The following is a 22,188-nucleotide window of genomic DNA, read 5'->3' on the forward strand; positions in this document are numbered from 1 at the left end:
TAGACTCATTGACAAAAAATTGAGTTGCTATCTTAAGGAATGTCACTGCATCATCCAAAACAGGAACCCATACCTTGACTCTCAGGTCCACATCAGTGAGCACCATGAAGAAGTCATTGTAGGTCATTCCATACTCCTTCCTTAGCTCGCTGATAAGATGCTGGTCTACCAAGTCCTCATCATCCACAACACGCATAGGTTTCTCATTATCTTAAGGCAAATGAAATGTGAATAAATATGGATGTGACAAAACAGAAATCAGTGGGAAACCAAAAGGTGGAGGCCCTGAGCCTTCATCCCAAGTTAATGAGAACAGTTTTTGATAGTTGCACACATTTGACTAACATTTTGTTTGAACGAGCGTTTCCAAAGTGAACAAATAAATATAGAAACAAGTGAATAAACTCATTTTGAAAATCACTTTTCCAAAGATGATCAAACCGCCATCTCTGCCCACCCTGGTCACAGTGAATCAGAAGGAGCAACGTGAGAGTGAAGCTGCTGAGTCATCCCTGGAAGAAGACTGCCAACTCACTCTGGGGATGAGTCATCACCCTAGCTCACCAGGGAACCAGACCCAGATTCTTTGGTTAAGTTTTATTTCATTTTAAATTTTATTTTAGTGTTAGTTATTTGTTTAAGTCTAAAATCAGTGTCTGTTCCTCCCACTTAGAGAATCACTTTGGGACTCAGTGAACTATGTCATTGCAATAGAGAAAAATAAAAAGCCTATGTTCAAATCTGGTCATTTGGCTCCAAAACAAGTCAAGCTATTCATAATATAAATTTTGTAAGTGAATACAATTTTAAGTAAAATGTTACTGAATTGATGGAAGTTTTTAGTGTTAGGTATTTTTTCAAATACCAAACCCTGAAAACAAATTATTATAATTCAGAATGGTTCCTAAAGGTGCTACTGGGTTAATGGGAAGTATGAACATGGCAAATTACTATGTCTGGAAAGCATTTTGGAAAAGATAGGACAGTTTTATTTACTTCTTCTCTCCCATACAGGTCACAGTGTTTCCCTCAACCCTATTAAAATTTTTATCTGCAAATAATCCCCTGTATTTAAAAAAAATGTACAAAAGTTAAAGTTAGCAAATATGTGATAACAGATCTATTACAGAAGGGAATCTATCAGTTATTATCAATACTGCTACCCAATGAATAGTACTACAGTAGAAAAAACCACAATTTTGCAGATACAGAGGTTACACAGCTGAGTACCACAGACTATTACTCTTTTATTGATATAAAGGGGACAATTACAATTTAAGTATTACTTTGGTTTATTTGATTAGGATTGAAAGTATATAAGTTGAAAGTATATAAACAAAAAGCTTCATTCTCCCAAGCAGATCATAATGAGAGGAGAGAGAATGCTATCATTAATAAAATATAAATTAATTTAAGAATTGTTAGGTTCATGGTGTTGGTTTTTGTTTAGTATAGCTCATTGAATAAAAACAGCAACTTGCAGAATAAAGTGCATAGTATGATGTTATTCTTAAAAGGAAATAAAGCAAAAGAAAACATAATACATCTATATGGGAATATGCATAGGAAAAAGTCCAGAAGGACATACAGCTGATAAAAATGGTTGCCTCTGAGGAGTGGGAAGAGGTGAGGTAGAAGATTTCACTGTTTACTCCATGTAAGTCTATATTATTTAAATTTTAACAAGAAGCATATTTTACTTTGTGATTAATAACAACAATAATAATAATAATGAAGGAAATCTTAAAAAAACTGATTTGTAAATGTCCTCAACAACTAATGTTCTGATTCTAAGACCTTACAAACCAGATTTTATCTTGAACCTAGGAATTGCTATTTTTAATCCATAACATACATTCATTTTTGCTTTTGTTCATTGAACAAAATATTTGCTGCCAGTGTCCTAAGCTGATTCTGTGCTGGATGCTGAATTCAGAGATAAGTAACTTGAACAGAGTTCAAGTTCCTAAGTAGAATCACAATTAGAACATTTCCATCTACCTAACAGATAAAGTCACAAAAACCATTGAACGGCTGAGATGAAAGGAAATTGGAGACTGTAGTGGATTTCAAAAATGGTCCCAGGGCTTCCCTGGTGGCGCAGTAGTTGAGAGTCCGCCTGCCGAGGCAGGGGACATGGGTTCGTGCCCTGGTCCGGGAAGATCCCACATACCGCGGAGAGGCTAGGCCCGTGAGCCGTGGCCGCTGAGCCTGCGCGTACGGAGCCTGTGCTCCCCAACGGGAGAGGCCACAACAGTGAGAGGCCCGCGCACTGCAAAAAAAAAAAAAAAAAAAAAATGGTCCCAATTCTCCACCCTTCCCTATACTTACACTTTGCCCAGTAGCTGTAGCTGCCTGTTATGGTGGATGGGTTGATTCTGAGCTCATCTATATAACTTGCTTCGGTCAGGGTTAGCCAGTGTTCACATAAGTGATACAAATGGAGGCTAGAAATGGGCCTGCACATTTGGGATTCCTGCTGCTTCTGCCATTACCATGAGACTACGTCCATACTAGCCTTGAAGAAGATAAGTCAAGCCAAGTTACTCTGGTCTCACCCCAGCCAGGGCTATCCCAGATCAACTGACAGCCAGTTGACCCCAGCCAAGATCAGCAGAACCACCTAACCAACAGGCAGCTGACTGCAAACACACGGGCAAGCCAAAGCTGAACCTTTCAGGCTTGGGACTCAATGAATGTTTAATGTCGTATGCCACTGAGGTGTGTGGGTCTTTATTACGTAGCCTTATTGTGGCAATAGATAACTGCTACAGACATTATCTGGCCCAACCCAGTCACATTACTGAAGATGAAACCAAGGACTGCAGTGGACACTCTGCAGTGCTGGCCAGATCCTACCTTCAGGACTGAAGCTGCTGTGAATGTTAGCAGCTGAATCCCTCTGAAAACTGCTCTCCTTAGAAAAGTGCTGCCTTTCCCCAAATCACACCCTTACAAAGAGACAGCCCACACTCAGTGGTTGCTGCAGGGGGGGAGGCAGTAGATATAACAGCTGCCCCCTTGCCTCAAAGTGAACAATGCTGAAGGGCCAATTGCATTCAAATTCTCTCTCTGTCACTTTGCATCCCTCACCCCTCATAGGCATTATTCCTGAGAATACTCCCCATTAACTTCTTGCATGCAAATCTCAGAGTCTGTTTCCCAGAGAACCGACCTATCACAGACACCATGAAGGCAGCAATCTGCTCAGGTTCACATTTCTAGTTAATAACAGACTGCAGGTTAGGACTCAGGTAACATGACGTCACTCCCATCCAGTCCTCTCTCTACTTTCACAAAATGCACCACACTCAAGGATAGAGATGACCCAAGAACAAGATTTAAACCAAATTTTATTCTACTAAGATATGGAGGGGAAAAAAAAAAACCAACTTCATGGTCTGGATTCTCCCTTCAACTAGAATATTTTCTGAAATGATTTGATCAAACTAAAAATGATAAACAGAACATTTTGCACTCCCAGCCTACAGAAAGATACATCCCGAAGCAATGTTTGTGCTGAGAGAATCTGCCAAAGAAAAACAATGAAAGGCCTGATGAACACTGGATCCAACTGGGATGGGGACAACTCTAGAGCAAGACAGAGTCTACCTCTGGCTGAATTCTGAGGAGGGTAAGTGTGAGGCCAGTTCCTGTCTCCAGCTGCCTGCTCCTGACACAGGTCTCTGTTACGCTCTGCATTCTGTCTAAATCAGGGCTGGGTGAACAAGAGGTTCTCTTCAGTCTGGAAAAGCAACATGAATTTGACAGATTCTTATTAAATTTATCCAAGTTCTGCCAAAGATCTCTAGTCCTCCTCAAGGGTGGCAGGGCTTAAAGCAAACATTCTTTAGAACACATCCTATAAATGGTCCATATGGTCCTGATCCACCTAAAATGATTCACAGATCCAAGCCCATTTGGTAGGATTTGGTCATTCCACACAACCTGCCCCTGGACCTAAGATTTTTTTTTTTTTTTTTTGCGGTACGCGGGCCTCTCACTACTGTGGCCTCTCCCATTGCGGAGCACAGGCTCCAGACGCGCAGGCTCAGTGGCCATGGCTCACTGGACCAGCCGCTCTGCGGCACGTGGGATCCTCCCAGACCAGGGCACGAACCTGTGTCCCCTGCATCGGCAGGCGGACTCTCAACCACTGCGCCACCAAGGAAGCCCCTGGACCTAAGATTTTTGAGGAGGGACGGGGGGAGGATGAACTCTGCTGTGTGCTGATGAGTACTGGCTCTAGAAGAGAAACACCTGCCTAGTTTCCCACCCTTTTAGAACTCCAACTCCAAAAGTCAGTGGTCTTCAGGTAGTAGTAAGTTTCTTCATGTATTCGTTCTTCCATGTCTGACTATAGACAGCAATGACACTGCAGAAAAATTCAGCTCCAATTACAACTTATTAAACACCAACTGTGTGCCAGGCATTGTGTCTGAAGCCTCCCTCTGTGACTGCTGCATCTCTGTGACATCCATGGTTTCTCCTCTTTCTCTTCATCCCTAAATTCAGGCCATTCCTCCAATGTCCTGGGAGCACTTCAGCTCCCCCATTGCTTCAGAAGTTCCCAATTTCCTCTTGCAGTTTTTCAAAGTATGAGTCACTGTCTACCTTCATCATGAACCTGGAGTGCATGTTAAAATTACAATCCTTGAATCTAGATCTATCTGGTTCATGCTCCCTGGGGGGGCACTATTCCTCTGCCTTAATCAATTGTCTCAATTGTCTAGAAAGACCAATTTGCCAATTTGTCTTGTCTATGAAGAATGTGTCCTGCCAGGTGCTTTTCTGTCCTATAGACTGACTACTAAACCTTAAAAGTTATTTAAAATTTATTTGAAAAATATATTTAGAAATCTTTAGTGACTTCACATGGTTTACCAAATAAAGTTTGAATTCTTTGTCCTGGTATTTGAAATCCTCTAAAATCGGGTGCCAATCTATATTTCTAGCCCTCTCTTCCCTTCTATCCTACACCCAACCTTCTGCTCTAGATCAAACTTATCTGCAAATCAGAATCCCTTGAGCAACATTTTAAAAACAGATTTCTGGACCCCATCCCCAAACTGGGTCAGCATCTTGGAGTGGGGAGAGGACCAGGGAGTCTGAATTTTCCTTCTGTTTTATAAAGAACGCCTATAAACTGAGATTAAAAAGACCAACAACACAATAGAAAAATAAGCAAAGGACACTAAAAACAAAGCATAAATGTTCCTGAAACATATGAAAATATCTTCGATCATACTCATAAAAAGAGAAATGCAACCTAACACTATATCACACTAAGATACCATTTTTCACACACTGCATTCCTTAAAAACATTCACAAGTTTGATCGCACAGTCTATTGAAGAGGTCTGGGGAGATAGACGTTCTTACACATTTCTGGTGGGACTGCAATATGATACAACTTGTATGGAGAGAAATTTGGTGATATCTACCAAAACTAGATATACTTTCTGTTTGGCCCAACAATCTTACATCTCAGAATCTATTGTAAAGATATACCCACATACATAGAGTGACATGTGTACGGGTTAATTCTGAAATTGTTTATAAAAACAATACACTGAAAGCAATCCAAATGTCCATCAAGGAGAATGGTTAAAGAGACTGTGGTAGAATCTCACAATGGCTTAATAAGGAATGAGAAAGATCTCTATGTACTCGTAAGAAAAGATCTCCAGGAAATATATTTAAATGAAAGAAGCAAAACGCAAAGTAGTCCATACAGTATACTATAGTTTGTATAAAAAAGAAGGGGAAAACGAAAAGAAACTACTTTGTGGCACAGGGAACTATATTCAATATCTTGTAATAACCTATAATGGAAAAGAATCTGAAAAAGAATATATATATATATATATATATATATACATATATATATATTCACTTTGTTGTATACCTGGAACTAACACAACTTTGTAAATCAACTATACTTCAATTTAAAAAAAAAAAGGTCTTTCCTAGCCAAGGTAATAAAACAGTTTCCTGTTAAAAAAAAAAAAAAAGAGAAGAGGAATATAGGTATTTATATTTATTTGTGTTTGCACAAACAAGCATTAAACGGATAAACAAGGAATCATAAATATTCCTATGGGGTCAGAGAGTAATAAGGTAAAGGGTCAGGAACGGGTGTAAGACTTGTCTGTGTATGCCTTTTTATGTAGCTCTGACTTTGGAATCCAAAATATGTATCATTTGTTTAAAAAAAAGAATAAAAACAAAAAGCACCTATGATAGAGCCATCATCTATCAAAAAAAATCTACTCAGTTTCAAGGCCCCTCCTTTAAATCCACCCGCTTTTCAAAATTCTGTGATACATACAGTACTGTGATGACTGCAATTGGAAGAGCTTATGCCTCTACCACATTCTTCAAGCACTTGTTTTATACACTTGACTTATCGGGTGTTTTTCACCCCTTGCTTGCAGGGGTTGATCTTGACACTGGTACACTTGATGTTGAATGGGATGGGATGACTGGACAAGTTAGGGGGCAGCCTCTCCAGCCTCTAGGGCACAGAGTGATTGATAATCAAAGACTGAATAAACAGAGAGGGAGACCACAGGCAGTGTCTGGAAATCTGATCACTCACCCAGCCTTGTCTCCCGGCATAGGGTGGCAGGCTCTAGAGAAGGCAGCTGCCGGGCATAGTCACCACTGAAGAAAGGAGGAATTGGGGCAAAGGGTCAATTTTTCAGGTGCTCCTGTGGGAAAGCAGCATTTCTGCATTGTTACGGATCCTGATGGCTGTGAGGCTGTTCAGAAAGAGCAATTCTCTTCAACAGGATCGAAGGTAGAGTATTTTAGGCTGAAATGTATTCTATCAGTCTCACTTAGGAAAGTTGTGTTAGAGATTCACCTAGGAATTCTCTACTCACATGAATAAGGAATCAACAATGTTTCTCCTTGTTGCCACACTACACTTCCATAAACTCTTCCACCTCCCTTTTTTTATTCTTTAAAAAGAAACTATCAGGGCTTTCCTGGTGGCGCAGTGGTTGAGAGTCCACCTGCCGATGCAGGGGACACGGGTTCGTGCCCCGGTCCAGGAGGATCCCACGTGCCACGGAGCGGCTGGGCCAGTGAGCCATGGCCGCTGAGCCTGCGCTCCGCAATGGGAGAGGCCACAGCAGTGAGAGGCCCACGTACTGAAAGAAACTATCAAAAACTGCCTTTGCCCATAAAAATGTCCTGTGTTCTAACTCTTAAAATTTGGTGATCAATACCAGCGTCAAAATATTTTTCATCTCTACATTTTGCTAAGCACATAAATATATATATATATATACATGTCTGCTGTGCTTTCCTCACTTCTCTTTTCATTCTGCAATAAATGTCTTTAGCTAGGAACTCCTTCCCACCTAACAAACTTTGTCTATAATTCATACACTTAACATAGACACCAATATTCCTATCTTAGATTGATACTTTAAATATCTCTAACAATTAAGAATGTCTTTATGTGTTAGGTCATTCTATTTTTCGTCTTTTGGTTTTGGGTTTTTTTTTTTTTAATTTTTATTTTCTTTTTGTGTTAGGTCATTCTAAACCATCACGTATAATATACTCTGGGCTGGCAAAGCCAGATGGGCTTATTCTGCATTGGAATTTGCTCAAGAACGAATGATGACTGAAACCTTAAAGTAAGTTTCCTGGTGTTTGTAGGTCCATCATCTATAACTCAAATACATTTAGCAAGACAGGCCAGCTGATGAGTACAGCCCACACTGTAGTTGGATGTGGGCCTCTGCTTTTAAGGACCAGTAAAAGACTGGAAGAGTAGAGAGTGCCTGATTTATTTTGAGGAAAGTAAGGCCATCTGATAGATTTCCAGCTGAAAATCGGTCAAGGCTGGAGATTGGTTCACTGAGACCATGGCACACGCCAACTCCTGTTTTCCCATGGCTGACTCCCAGTCTTGGCTGAAAGTACTACAGCCTTTCCCATAAGGGTAACCTGGGACATGACACAAGGAGAGAAAGGCCTTCCAGGAATCAGATAAGGAACAAAATAAAAGGCCCCCAAATCATGTCCAAGCTCCCATTCAGTAAGTGGCAAACACCCAAATCACAATACCTGATTTCCAATAAGGCAGAAAAGAAAATCTCAGTCCTCTACAGTTCATATTCAATCCAGATGTCTAAAAGACAGCAGGATTCATGTTAAAATTTTGCCAAGGCAGCACCAAATGCTTGTAACAGTTAGGACCATGTAGAGGTTGAGGTGGAAGATATAATGATTTTTCCAAACTTCTCTGCAGTAAGGAATGACAATTCTTTGTGTGAGTTGGTGCGTAACATATTTGACACTGGGAACACCTGGTGGAGGAAGGCTTTCATCACCAGCCAGCATGTTTCTGTACTGGATTGAATACCTACTTCCTCTCTAGACATCTGGATTATAACCAAGCTCACTGGCTCATGCAACTATTTGAAAATCCAGGAAGCCAATGGTTGACTCCCAGTTAACCACAGAATATGTGGCTTTGTAGTATTAGTCTCTTGGGCTTCAGTTTTTTTTTTTTTTTAATACACCATTTAAAAATTTTTTTCTTTTAATATTAGTTTATTTATTTTGGCTGTGCCGGGCCTTAGTTGCGGCACACGGGATCTTTGTTGCGGCATGTGGGAGCATTAGTTGCGGCATGCATGCAAGATCTAGTTCCCTGACCAGGGATCGAACCCGGGGCCCCTGCATTGGGAGCGCGGAGTCTTAGCCACAGGACCATTAGGGAAGTCCCTCTTGGGCTTCAGTTTTGTCACCAAGAGTAGTAATGCAGCCTGACCCTGAGAAGCAGTTGTGAGGGTTCCCTGTCAACGCTGTGTAATTAGCAGAAAGCAATTACAAGTATTTTTCAATTATACGTGCTCTAGTCCCTGTGACAGTGCATTGATCTGCAGATGCCTGCCAGATCAAATGGTGGTGATGACGACAATAGTAGTACTTATTATGTGACAGGTAATTACATATAACTTCTTATTAAATCCTCACCATCATCTGTGAAATGTATATAACTATGTTCTAAGCTGAGTCTTAGGAAATAAATTGCCCAAAGTCACACAACAAATACATTGTGACCGTGGATTTGAACCTCTTTATTTAACTCTAGAACTTCTTTTGTGTCTTTTGTTTGTATGATTATTGTTATTGTTGGTAAGGACACACTCTCTCTCTCTCTCTCTCTTTTTGTTCTCCCTCCAGACATACATACAGCACAGAGATAAATGTCCACAAACCAATCACTGATCCACAATGATTTATGAGAGGACATTGGAAAGGATGCTATTTATTTTCCTTTAGAACTATCTCAGGGAAAAGTGAGCTAATAAAAATAGAGAATGCATAACTGAAACTTCAAACCCAAATAAATTTGGGAGACCTGCTGGCCCACACTGTACCTATACTAAACAATACTGTATTGTGCACTTAAAAATTAGTTAAGAGGATAGATCTCATGCTGAGTGTTTTTACGACAATAAAAAAATACGATTTAGAAAGCCAGACTATATTAAAATCAAGTTGACATTATCATGACATAATTATGACTGATATGTGTTCAATGATACCAAGATCACATGACAGAAAAATATGTGAGGTAACATGTTACATGTAATGAAGTTAAATGTTAACTAATGGAGGGACTTCCCTGGTGGTCCAGTGGTTAAGACTCCGCACTTCCACTGCAGGGGGTGCAGGTTTGATCCCCGGTCAGGGAACTAAGATCCCACATGCCACGGTACAGCCAGAAAAAAAAAAGTTAACTAATGGAAAAAGTATGTTTTATATGCTTTCAGATGAAATATATTTTATGGAAAATATGTAGGATACGCAAATGGTACAAGAAGAAGGATTTTCATTATAGTTGAAACAACAATAAACAAAAGTAGAGAAATCATGTAAGAAAAAACGTTTTTTTAAAAAAAATAAAGCTCTAGAGATGTAATAGTTATAAAAGAAACTGGGTGGGTTAGAGGTGGGGCTTCTGACCATGAGGCATAACTGCTCACAGTAAGTCTTGCCATGTTCCCAAGAGAACGCAGTGAGTTAGACCTTAGCTGCCTAACGCTGAGCTGTACGCCTCACACGCATCATTAATATGAAAAATTGTGAAAACTCTACATTCAGCCAAATCCCTCTGCTTTCCAAAAGGACGTGGGCGCCATTCAGTCTGTATTTCCAGTGATTTTTCATTTAGCTTCACAGCTTCTCTCAGCCCCGGCTCATTCCCCCCAAGCCTGGCCCCCCAAGGGTCTGCAGGAACCCCATCTGTGAGGGAGTCGCCTGCAGCACAAAGGCTACAGGAATATCAGATGGTGCTGCTCACAGGCAAGAAGACTCAGGGGCTTCCCTGGTGGCGCAGTGGTTGAGAGTCCACCTGCGGGTGCAGGGGACACGGGTTCGTGCCCCGGTCCGGGAAGATCCCACATGCCGCGGAGCGGCTGGGCCCGTGAGCCATGGCCGCTGAGCCTGCGCGTCCGGAGCCTGTGCTCCGCAGCGGGAGAGGCCACAACAGTGAGAGGCCCGCGTGCCGCAAAAAAAAAAAAAAAAAAAAAAAAAAGAAGACTCAGGATCCAGAAGAAAGTGTCAGGATACCTCTCTGGCTGCCCCCAACACACTGTATTACTTCTCCCCTTTTCCTCCATCTTACTGACTTTCAAACCATACAGTGTGTGCATATTTTTCATTTTAAAGTGCCCAAAACTTAAACCGGAACCATTCAGAATGGCTACGTATTAATAATTAGGCAGACTGACATTTGTTACCACAAGAAAAGAGCCCTCTTGCAACCTGAATTTTCCTTTTGATTCCCCACCGACCTCTCCCATAAGGTGTGCCCCACCTTAGCTGAGAGAAAAGCAATAACATAATAAAGTGTTTCAGAGAACCTAGCTGGAAGTGGTCGATTTTCATGGTGCTGTTGTTGACAGGGCCAAAGATGGTGATCACGGAGACTTTCCTGGTGGCCATCTTGCAGAAACTTTCCAGATACTCATCTCGCTGCTGCACATACATATTGTTCTCAGCCTTGGGAGCAGTGATCAGCTGGAGGAGGGTGAAAGCAAGAAAATAGTAACTCACGGTGATAGTTTCACACAGAGGCAAAAGCCAAAGGGATGATTTGGAATAGAGGGTTGGTAGTGACTGACACCTAAACGAAGAAACTAGATTGTTTTGTTGAATAGATAGTATAATTAAGGCCAAAAGAGACCATTTGGAAAGGCCTTTTTTTAATGACTCCAGACAGCTTAGAGTTTTCTATTCATTTCCACTATTGTCTGCCTTCATTACCAGTCTCCACATGTCTTGGTTTTCTCATTTGTGAACTCTGCACAGGAATGCTTCTTTCGCAAGGCTGATGTAAGCATTACATGATACTTGGCATGCAACAATTGTTCAATAAATGCTATCTCTCTTGTTTTATGTTTTATTTATTTATTTTTTAAATGACTGTATTCTCTCTCTCTCTCTCTTTTTTTTTTTTTGCTGCACCACCCACGGCATGCGGGATCTTAGTTCGCCAACCAGGGATTAAACCCGTGCCCCCTGCAGTGGAAGCACAGAGTCCTAACCACTGGACCGCCAGGGAATTCCCATTTCTTCCTCTATTTTGATCTTCATTATCTTAATTGGCTGCTCAGACATTCATGAATTCAGTGGTTACCACTATTATTTCATGTCTCACGGGGTCGAGTTTCATAGACAGGCCTTAGGCACTATGGAACATTCGACGGCTTAGAATTTTTATGGGGCAACCTTGCAGAGAATTTTTAGGACAGCCTTTTGGCCCAGTATTGTCACAGAATACAGTCATTGTCACACTGGGCCTGCATAGAGCTCGTGGTGGAGGTCTGATGTTGGAGTCCTCGAACAGGATGGGTTTTACTCTTTCAGTTCAGCCTTCTCTCCAATTCAAAACTGTATTTTTCACCTAGCCCCTGTGTCTCTCACACTCACTTTGAAACTCTGACTTTTTCTGGGGAAAGAGAAGATACAGCAATAGAAAGAGATGATTTAGTCACCAGCTATCTGGGAAAACATATTTCATTATTTTGGATAAAATGAGGATACTCTTATTTTTTAGGGCTCCTCTTGAACCCTCTCCCTAAGACTGCCTCAGTGTTTTAATCGAGCCCAAAATAAAAGCCTTTTGACTCTGGTGATTATTTTTGCTGCCTTTTCCCGAGCTTTCTCCAATTTTACCAGGTTCTTCCTGAGCAGAAACCAGAACTGTGTACCACAATCCATGAGTGTGTAGGCATGTGCTGTTCACCCTGGAAGTGGAAGGACATGAAGTTTTATGCTGATGATGACCAGGTCTTTGTTGACCTCTCTAACCCCATTAGCTCACTAGGCTGATGTCTGCAGTAAACACTGTCTACTCACCCTTTGCAGGCTCATCATTAGTTCAGAGGCCAGGATTGAACTGGCAGTGAAAGCATGGAGTCCTAACCACTGGACCACCGTCTATACGGTTTCTTTCATTTGACCAATTCAAATTTGTCAACCACTTTTCTACTTACCCATCTAACCTTATAAAATATTTCTGAAGTTTGTGGCTATTAGCTTGGCATTTTGCAGAGGGAAAGTCACCATGTTGTTAACCTCTTTATCGAATACTTTATCAAAATGGTAACAAATCTGCTCCCAGCTCATCCTGCTGTTTATTTTGCTCTGTCAGAGATGTGTTTATTGCTGCCTGCAGGCTTTCCCTTCTAAGAATTCTCTGTGCTTGAGAAGATACTATGCTTCATGGAAATCAAAATGAGTTCAATAGCTTTTGAGTGGAACATTAACAAAGTTTATCCGGAATGAAGTTTTGTTTTGTTTCCTTTTTCTCAGATTGTTATTTATCTTAAATAGACATGATTTCATCTATTTTTTTTAAATATGTAGAGAAACTGGAAGTTTATACACTGCTGGTGGGAATGTAAATGATTTTAGCTACTTTACATTTATTTATTTATTTATTTTCTGGCTGTGTTGGGTCTTCGTTTCTGTGCGAGGGCTTTCTCTAGTTGTGGCAAGCGAGGGCCACTCTTCATCGCGGTGCGCGGGTCTCTCGCTATCGTGGCCTCTCTTGCTGCGGAGCACGGGCTCCAGACGCGCAGGCTCAGTGGTTGTGGCTCACGGGCCTAGTTGCTCCGCGGCATGTGGGATCTTCCCAGACCAGGGCTCGAACCCGTGTCCCCTGCATCGGCAGGCAGAGTCTCAACCACTGCGCCACCAGGGAAGCCCCGATTTCATCTATTTTTGATTTTGTATTTATATACGTCTTCAGATGGACAGGGTGAGTAGGAAATGCTTGTTTTAGAAAAATAATTTCCCAAGAGGAAAATAATAAAATTTCCCCTTATTTATTCATTGATTCATACTTAGTCTTAAAAAAGATTTAAGGTAAAAAAAAAAAAAAGATTTAAGGTGGCTATAAAAAGATATAGTGATGGTATTTTCGCTTTGTTTGTTAGGTTTTTAATTAGCTACATGACATTTGAAAATAATTCTTTAGGTTTTCATGGTAGCCCATATCCGGGAGTTTTGTTTTTAGTTGGTATGTTTTAGGTTTTTCTTTCTGGCTTTTTTTTGTTCACAGATACACTATATTAAAATAAATAAAATGAATGTTTAAGTGAGAACACAAAAGAGTAAAAAAACGAAGGTAAGATTTACTGGTAATGAGTCTGGACTCCCTGTTCTAAAAGAAGGATAGGCCCATATTTAGAATATATGCTAGATGACTGATAATTACCTGCCTCTGTAACTTCAAATCCATACATAGACTCCATTCCATTCATGGACCCCTACAGTACACGGACAGACCATGATATGACAGGATTTTAAGAGTCCTCAAAGCCCGCTTTGGTCTTTTTCTCCCCCTTGTGCATAATTGAGAATTTCAGAGAATATGTAATCAAATAGAACCTCATTCTCCCCTGCCTGGCAGCTTCTCCCATGTATCTCTGAATACAGTAGCCTTAGGCCCTGGATACCCAGTGGGAGCTGTACTTAAATAAATAAAGGGCTCTGATGTTTACTTTCACCTCAGGCCCTTTGCCCAAGGAAGCCTTAACCCACCCGTGAGGTGACATTCATTTAGCATGACTCATTTCCTAGCTTCCAGCCCTCCACAACCTGGCCTCTGGCTTTCTCTAGCTAACTTTCCTCCTATTCCTCCCTTACGTGACCTCTTCACCCTGTAGCCAGACCGGCCTAAATTGTGAAATGAGAGGAATCTGTGCAGAGTGGCACAGGGAAAGGGTGATTGCAGTCAAAATTGGAAGGCCTGCATTTTAGTCCTAGTTCAACCCCTGGCTACTCTGTAACCTCAACAAGGCCACTTAACATTCTGAACCTTAGTTTTCTCATCTTTACTATGGAACAACTTCCCTATGAGCTCATAAAGTAGTGAGAATCAAGCATATACATTAGTATATATGTTATATATAATATATATATACAGGCTGCGTGCACCAGAGCATCATAGATGTATGTTGCCTCTGAATAATTCACTCACATTCCTTCCTCTGCCTTCACCCATGTCACCCTTCTCACCCAGAAAGTCCTCCCCACCCTTCCATCTTATCAGAATCTGAGTCATTCTTCCAATGCAGCATCCTCCTTAAAGTGTCTTCTGGCCCACAGTGCTCACTTTCTCCTTTTAATTACTGTTCTTATTGTCTGCACGGCTCACCTGAAATTTATGTATTTCCTTTTACCTCTTTGTTTCATGTTTATGTCATATCTCCCCAACCAGAGGATCCATTCTTCAAGGCACTGAAGCTCCAGCCCCACCATTGCCCTGCAGACAGTAGAAGCACAATTCTGGCCCACGTTCCTCTGGCTACACAGATCATTCCAGCCAGAGGAGTGGTTTCCTGGTTATGTAAGTCAAGATGCAGCCCACGAACCGTTGGTAAAGACACTCTCCCTTATGTTCAATCTGCTCCTCGAGTTTGCAGCACAGAAAGTAAAAGAGGCTGATCATCTAAACGTATTTCAGCGACTCTTTCCCTGTGTGTTGACATCTACGTCCCATTCATTTTCTAGTGTGGCACTACTTCAAACAGTGTTTAAAATGGTATCCAGTCCCTGCTTCCTAAAAAGAGCATTCTAGAACTTCTCAGTAAACATTATTGTCTAGCACTTGGCCTCTTTCCAGTTTGGTGGGGATAAATCAGGGCATGTAAAGTGAATTTAGAATTGTGTTGTTCTTTTTCATGTTTCTGTTCCAACTGGTATGCTGGCACAAGCAGCCTCAGAGTATAATGAAGCCAGGTTGCATAAGTAAAGGGCACAAACAGGAATGTGAAGATGTCGGGGGAAGACATTTTAAGTCTCCACTTATTCCAAATACTGTGTTAAGGTCAAAATACTAGGACAGGATTCTGAGAAATAGCATCCCAGCTGGTAGTTTGCCTTAGTAAACCGGAGCTTTATATCCTTTTCTAAAATTAAACCAAATAAGTAGATTGTTGTCCCAATATCCAAATTTCTGAGGTAAGGTTAAAAGTATTAACGTACTTGAATTATGGGAGATTCAGTCTTCAAAGAATGCTTAAACTTGAACTTGAATCTATGTACTTTGGCGTGATGAGCCCTCTTGCTCATTGACAAGTAGGTAGATCTCAGGGCACAGCATGATGGCTTTTCAGCTACACTCTGGACTCCAGTGTTTTAGTGATAAACAGTTCATCTATATTCTCACTGTTGTCACCCCCAAACCAACACCAACCAGTCTGAGGGATTAGGTTAACTGGGATTCAATCTATTGTTCTCCACTGACTGTGTGGAAAGCTGGTGAGTTGAGGTGCAAAGAACTAGCTGGGTATTAAAGACAGAAACTGTACACTGGTGCTCAACACACAATGTTGACAGTTGGTGTACCTCACCCTTTATATGAGTAATTCAAGGCTGAAAATGAATTTTAAAACATCCATATTACTAATGTTCATTTCTCAGTTTCCCCTTCTTTTTATGGCATATGTCCATGATAAGCTCACACCCATGGGAAGGCAGAGCGGGGCAGTGGTTTGACCCTCAGTTTTAAAAATCAAACAGACCTCAGTTCTAATTCTGGCTTTGTCACGTATTAGCTATACACCTTGGGAAACTTCTCAGCTTTGTCCCGTATTAGCTATACACCTTGGGAAACTTCTCAACTTGTCTAAGCTTCTGTTGCCTCCTCTGTAAATGGAGTTGATTAGTCCTTCCTCACGGGACTGTTGTGAAAGTTAATTCACAGTCTCAGCAAAGCACCTTGCGGGATGTGCCCCTTTCAGTTGACAGGCTGAGAGGCAGAGGGTTTGGAGGCTTGACCTCTGGCCTAAGAATAGGACACCTGGCTCTACCTGAAGCTCCTTTTGAAGCCCATTAGGATGCCGTTCACCTGACCATAACCTATACCATCTCTGCCAGTGCTTCTCTAAGCAGTTAAGTAGCAGTTATGTGATGTTTTCACATCTAAAGAATGATATAAATAAATGCAAAGCAGTAGGTTAACTGTAGCTGGGCAGCAAGTTACTGAAAATCTGGGAAGGTGAGCTGAAGGGCCAGCACAACTTCTTGGAATGCAAACCTCATTTCAGTTTGAGCACACTGGGTTAGGCTATGCTGTCAGCTGTACTTGAACAGCTTGGAGGCTGCTGAGCCTTAATGAATATTAATTGAATCACTGAAACTTCCTGAATAACATCAGCCATGCCTGACAGGAAAAATGAATGGAAAGAAGATACATGGCACCAGCAAAATCTTTCACCCAGAGACACTGGTCTCCTCTCTGTCTGGTGAAAAAGACACTTTTCTCTCCATCTTTTGACTTTAGGTTGTGTTTCTTTTATCATGCCTTTTCTAATCCATTCTTCTTTTAGACATCATTAGCTCTTCAGAGAACACAGTTCTGATATGATCATCAGTTGAACACATGTGGGACTGAAATGCCTCCTGTTGGTATTTTCTTTCTAATAACAATCCCAGTTCTCTGTCCAACCCCAAAGAGCAACATTGCCATGAGCAATCCCAGCTGGTTTCTGTTTTGCCTCACATGACATCAGCAGAACCTGTCGTTTGAGTTTCATTTGCTAGAAATTTATGATCAGGGATACTGTTAAAAGCAGAAAAGACCCAGCTGGGCTTTCAAATCCCTGACTAAGGGAGTGGAGAGAAAGAGAGAGAAATGAAAGGCATGACTAATATCAGGGATATAGTATGAAAACCTCTTTCTTCTGACTCACAAGCTAGGGGCGGTGGAAGTATTTGCCAGATGGGTGCACAATTACAATCCTGACATTTTACCCATGATTATTTCCCCCCTGGTTAAAACCTGACCATGAGGAACACTATGTCTGCCCTGCTGGCCAAATGGCCAGGGTTGGGTGATATGCTTTAGTAGGCTGGACAAAGTCCCAGGTACTCAGAAAGAGAGCAATAGAGCATGTTACTAATGCTTTCCCAGACCCCAGAGACAGCACTTTGCCCCCAGAGTTTCTGTACTAGGTAGAATTCTACTCTGAAATCAGTGATTCTTCTGGTTCTGACTGGAAACCTGTGTACTCTGGGAATAACCAAGCAGCTGTTAAACTACTCTAACAGTCAGCCTATCCTCTGCTAACCTAAGTTTACATAGTTACTTTAAGGCTCTGGTGAAAAACGAGGTAACAGCATACAAAAAATATGTAAAAAGACACACACACACATCACACACACACACATATGAACCTGTAGAATCAACCAAAACTTAGGCTTTGTTCTAATACATAGATACACACACTATGGATGAAATAGCTAAGAGAATCTGGGGATATGCCCCACCCATGATAAATATCACAAGGGACTCTGCTCTGAATAGTATTTCAAATGCACATTTAACTTTTTGAAACCAATAAAGATACATGGACACAGAGTCACTTTGCTCAGATCATTAATCCAAATTTAGTTGGAAAAACTAAAAGACCCTCTAAGAGATGCCATCTCTTTCGGTGGCAGGAACACAGGGCATGGAGTCACCTTGTGTCTTCAGCAGGATAGATGCTGTCCTCAATGGCATGGGACAGCTCCCTTCCACCCAGCTAGCTGAGAGAATTATTCCTGACTCAGGTTACCCAACATCCATTTGCTGATCTTTTTCTCTGAATTAACTGCATTATGCCCTTTTCCTCCCAGGCAGCCTGGAGTAAAATGTAACATTAAGAAGCCAGGGGCAAAAAAGGGCCCCTAGCCCCTTTTTAGTGCCCTTCTTGGAAGGGCACTAAAATCGGGGCAAGGAGACATTGAGAGAAGAAGAGATGAGAATGCCTGTACGTTTAAGATGGTGCTTATTCCCGTCCAAAGCCCTCTTGGGTCTGACTAAGTTCTGGTATCATTCTTTGGACAGTGGCAAAGCAGTGGGGGAGGCAGCGTTTAGGGGAGCAGATTTTAGCCAGCTGGTTTTAAAAGTATATTCGTGAGGGCAGACCAGCAAGGACGCTTCCCCACTCCCGTCATACCCACTCCCCACCCAGGCTGCTCTACTTTCCCCTGAGTCTTCCAACTGCTGATATATACCTAATTAGGGGGGAAAGGAGGACACCTGCCATTTACCCATGCACATGCTTCTAGTTTTTAAGCTCATGCAGAGAGAAACACTTTTCCTAAATTGTGACCACGGCCAGTGCATTCCACTTTAGGTATTCTTTTATTCTTTGCACTTGGCAAAAGGGAGCGGTATCCTCCTGTGTATCTTTCCACTGTCCTGTGGAAGACAGAAGTAAAGTGGGGATGGGCCTGATGGGTTTGGAAGAAGCTGAGCACAGGTGCTTCCCTGGGCTCATGGCTAAGATCCCCCAGTCATTGATTCTGTACTTAGGGCCGCGGGTCTGTGTGGATAGAGGTTCATAGAATATCTTAACCAAAAGGAACCACTGGCCTGGCTGGCTTTCCTTGACAAACCTCATGATCATAGCATGAACATAGCACCTGTTCAGCCACAGGCTGCCATCCAACAATGTGATTTTAGAAAAATAACACACCAAGGCCGGACACTGCCTCGGCCCACAGAACAATGCCAAGGAGAAGATTACTTACAAGGAGCCTTCGTTTGCCTTCCAAGGGCCCCAGCAGGTCGGTCACCGACTTCCTGGGACTCTGAGCGAAGTGTTTCGTGGGTTTCAGGTGCCCGTCCTTCTCCGTTCTCCCCGCCTTTTTCTTCTTGTTCTTCTCTTTCTCCTGCCTGCTCTTTTTCTCAGCCTTGTCCTTCTTCACTTGCTTTTCACTCTTGAGTAACTTGTCTGCTTTCTCACTCTTCACCCTCTTTTTCTTCTCCTTCTCGGGTTTCTCAAGCTTTTCGTGCTTTTTAGACTCCTTCGCTTTTTGGGGGGCAACATTCCCCACCTGCAACTCCTCCTCCAGCTGAGAGGCGGTCGGCCGGCTGAGGTCATACTTACCCTCGTACTCATTGCTAAGGATTTTGTCCCGGGCTTTCTTTTGGGGAGGTTTCCCCTTTGCAGGCTTGTGAGGACCCGGCCCCACATTCGCGTCCCGGGGGCCGTGCTCCCACCTGTCCGTGCGGTTGTCCTGGAAACGGCCGGCGCCAGCCCTGGTGCTGGGCTCGGAGACGGTGGTGGGAGGGGCAGCCGTGAAGCGCTCGAAGCTGGTGGCCTTGCTGGGCCTCCGGGCGGTCTGCGGCCTCTCCCTGGGCTGCTCCTTCCTGGGTGGAGGGTAGAGGTTCTTGGAGGCCACGGGGCCCCTGGCAGTGGCCACCTCGGCTGTTGCTGAGGCCCTGTGAGGATCCGAGGAAGGGTGCACCCGGGGGGTCCAGGGCCTCTGGGTGGTCGGAAAGCCCACAGGGGTTGTAGGTCTTGCAGTTACCGTCACCGGCCGATAGGTGGCCCGAGTCACTGCTGTGGCTGCAGCAGGAGGCAGGGTGGTGGCCCGTGGGGTTGTGGGCAGTGGAGGAGGGGCCCCCGCAGCGGTGGCCGCTTTTCTTATCGCCTTCAGCCGACTGTCTCTGGTTGGCAGCACTTGTGCTCTCCTCTGCTCCTCTTTCCTCTTCTCGCTGCTCAGGCCTGGCCTTCCTGCCTCTCTGCCATCGTTCCCTTCCTCCACCACCTGACCCTCTACCCCGGAGGCCTTACATTTTTGCACAAAACCCTTCTGCCTGATCTTCTCTATCCTGCGGATGGGGCCCTGGTCGATGATCTCATACATGGCCTCCAGCCTGACCGGATAAGGGTAGCGCTCCTCCACCTGCAGCGTCTTCTTCAACAGCACCATGCCAAACTTGCCCTTCTCCAGCTTCAAGAAGCTCATCAGCTTTGGGATGAGGCTGGGGTCCAGGGGCTGCTCCAGGACCCGGCCCTCAGTGGTGATCCTCCGCACCTTGCCTCCTTCCTCGCCTGCCTGGTGGAAAAGCACGATCTGCTGGATGTGCCTTTCCGCCAGCTCACAGTACACGTCGTCCTTCAGCAGGCTCATCATGAGCCGGTAGTAGCCTTCCGAGGCGTGGGGGGCCGAGATGACCCACACCCTATTCTTCCCTGCAAAGCTGGCAAGGATGTTGGGAGAGCTGGAGCCAGACGGGAAGCGCAACATTCTTGACCGAGCTGAAGACCCCTCATCTCGGACCATCTCACGGGGAGAGCTCCGGGCTGCTGGTCTCCGCTCAGTTCTCACTGGGGCCCCGTGGATACCCAGGGAGGCTGACGGTGCCGTGGCATGAGCCACTCTCAACACCGGTACGCTCCTCCTTCTTTGGAGAGGCTGGAGGTTTGGTTCTTCCGGAGTGGTTCTCTCAATTCCCTGAGACCTCCCCGTGTGCCTCAGTAACCGAGCTGGCCTTCTGTTGACGGGGGAAACCGGAGGCGCTTTCTGCCCTCCGCGGCTCCCTCTATTCATGGCATGCGCGTGGGGTTCTGATCCGCACACCAGCCACAATGCCAGTAGCATGGTAAAACTGGGTCCCATTCTCCATGTCATTGTGCAATCCACTTTGGGGAGGCAGCAGGGTCAAAAGACAGAAAGGGGAGGGCAGAGTAAAACAAGAAAGAAAGAAAATCATTTAATTGCAAACAGAGCTGGGCATTATCTCTTTCTCTATCTTGGCCAAGGGGAGGGGAAGGGGGGGGGCGGTTAGAGAAGAAGAAGGAGGCAGGTCAGGGAATGGAAAGTCGGATGAGATCCTGTTGCATTTAAGTCCCTGTAATTTGTCAGTGCTTAGCAGAGACAGCTATATTAAGCAGGAAACCCATTCAACATGCTTGCACTGTTTCAACTGACTGTCTGATGCTCCAGAGAAAATGCACACTGAGCATATCAATTATGACAACATTCCCATTTCATTTCTTCAAATAAGCGACAAAGAAACAAACAAGCACAGCAAAGACAGGCAGGATTACACACTTACATGGTGGCTCATGGAGATGGAATGCAGAGGCTTTAAAATGTAATCTGAAGTGTGCTCCCAGGACAGTTCCTAGATGAAATACTTTTCCTCCCAACTCTCTTTCTCCTTTGCGAGGCTGTCCGATACAAAGGGGTGTACTGCAGCTCCAGCTCCCAAAGCCACACGCAGACCACCGCCTGTCTGGACCTGAGGGCTGAGCTTTTTCTTTTCTTTCTGGCTGTGCCTTTTTACCTTCTTGACAAGTAGAATGAGGTGAAAGGAGCTGTCCTTTTAAGTCTTTGCATCTCCATTTGTCTGCAGCTTCTTTCTGCTCAGGCTTGTGTGTCTGTGTGTGCCAATGCCCCCGGCCGACAGTACTGGACGCCCCTTAAAGTGGAGCCCCAGCTATTTCTGAATCTCGCTCTTTCTCTTTTTCGAGTTCCAGGATCCTTCTTATCACCCTTTCCCCCACAGTCTGGCTTAGTCCCTTTGTTTCCGAGCGTAAAAGCACTGGGATTAATATAGTTTCCAGGCTGAGGGAAAACACAGGAATGTGATGTTGAAAAAGGACTTTTTTCTTTTCCTTACGCTTCTCTCCTCCCTTTATTTCTTCCCACCTTTTTCTCTCCTCTTTTCCTTCTCCTTTTTCTTCTTCCTCTTGCCTGGATTCAGTCCCAGCAATGCCAGGACAACCTCAGTTTTGATCCAAACCAAACTCAAACAACAGCAGCCACTGGAAATCAAGGAAACTTCACTAAGAATTTAACAGATCAGCAAAACACCGCCTCCTTCCCATTTCAGCATGGTGAGCCTGAGCCTGGACTGGG

At 43.5% G+C, this 22,188-nt stretch overlaps 1 protein-coding gene across 1 annotated transcript in view; it reads right to left on the reverse strand.

Annotated features, from left to right (window-relative positions):
* Positions 1-21,822, reverse strand: part of CCDC80 (coiled-coil domain containing 80) — a 33,507-nt gene extending 11,685 nt beyond the window's left edge. Inside the window, exons 1-4 of the mRNA XM_082839682.1 lie at positions 21,383-21,822; positions 19,066-20,966; positions 10,896-11,052; positions 74-210 (exon numbers count right to left, since the gene is read on the reverse strand). Coding sequence (XP_082695808.1) covers positions 74-210; positions 10,896-11,052; positions 19,066-20,955 — 2,184 coding nt within the window. The 5' untranslated portion in view covers positions 20,956-20,966; positions 21,383-21,822. The remainder of the gene's footprint in view (positions 1-73; positions 211-10,895; positions 11,053-19,065; positions 20,967-21,382) is intronic.
* Between the last annotated feature and the right edge of the window lie 366 nt (positions 21,823-22,188).

The sequence above is a fragment of the Leucopleurus acutus genome, assembly GCF_964270905.1.
Source record: "Leucopleurus acutus genome assembly, chromosome: 5".
In the NCBI taxonomy this organism is placed as follows: Eukaryota; Metazoa; Chordata; class Mammalia; order Artiodactyla; family Delphinidae; genus Leucopleurus; species Leucopleurus acutus.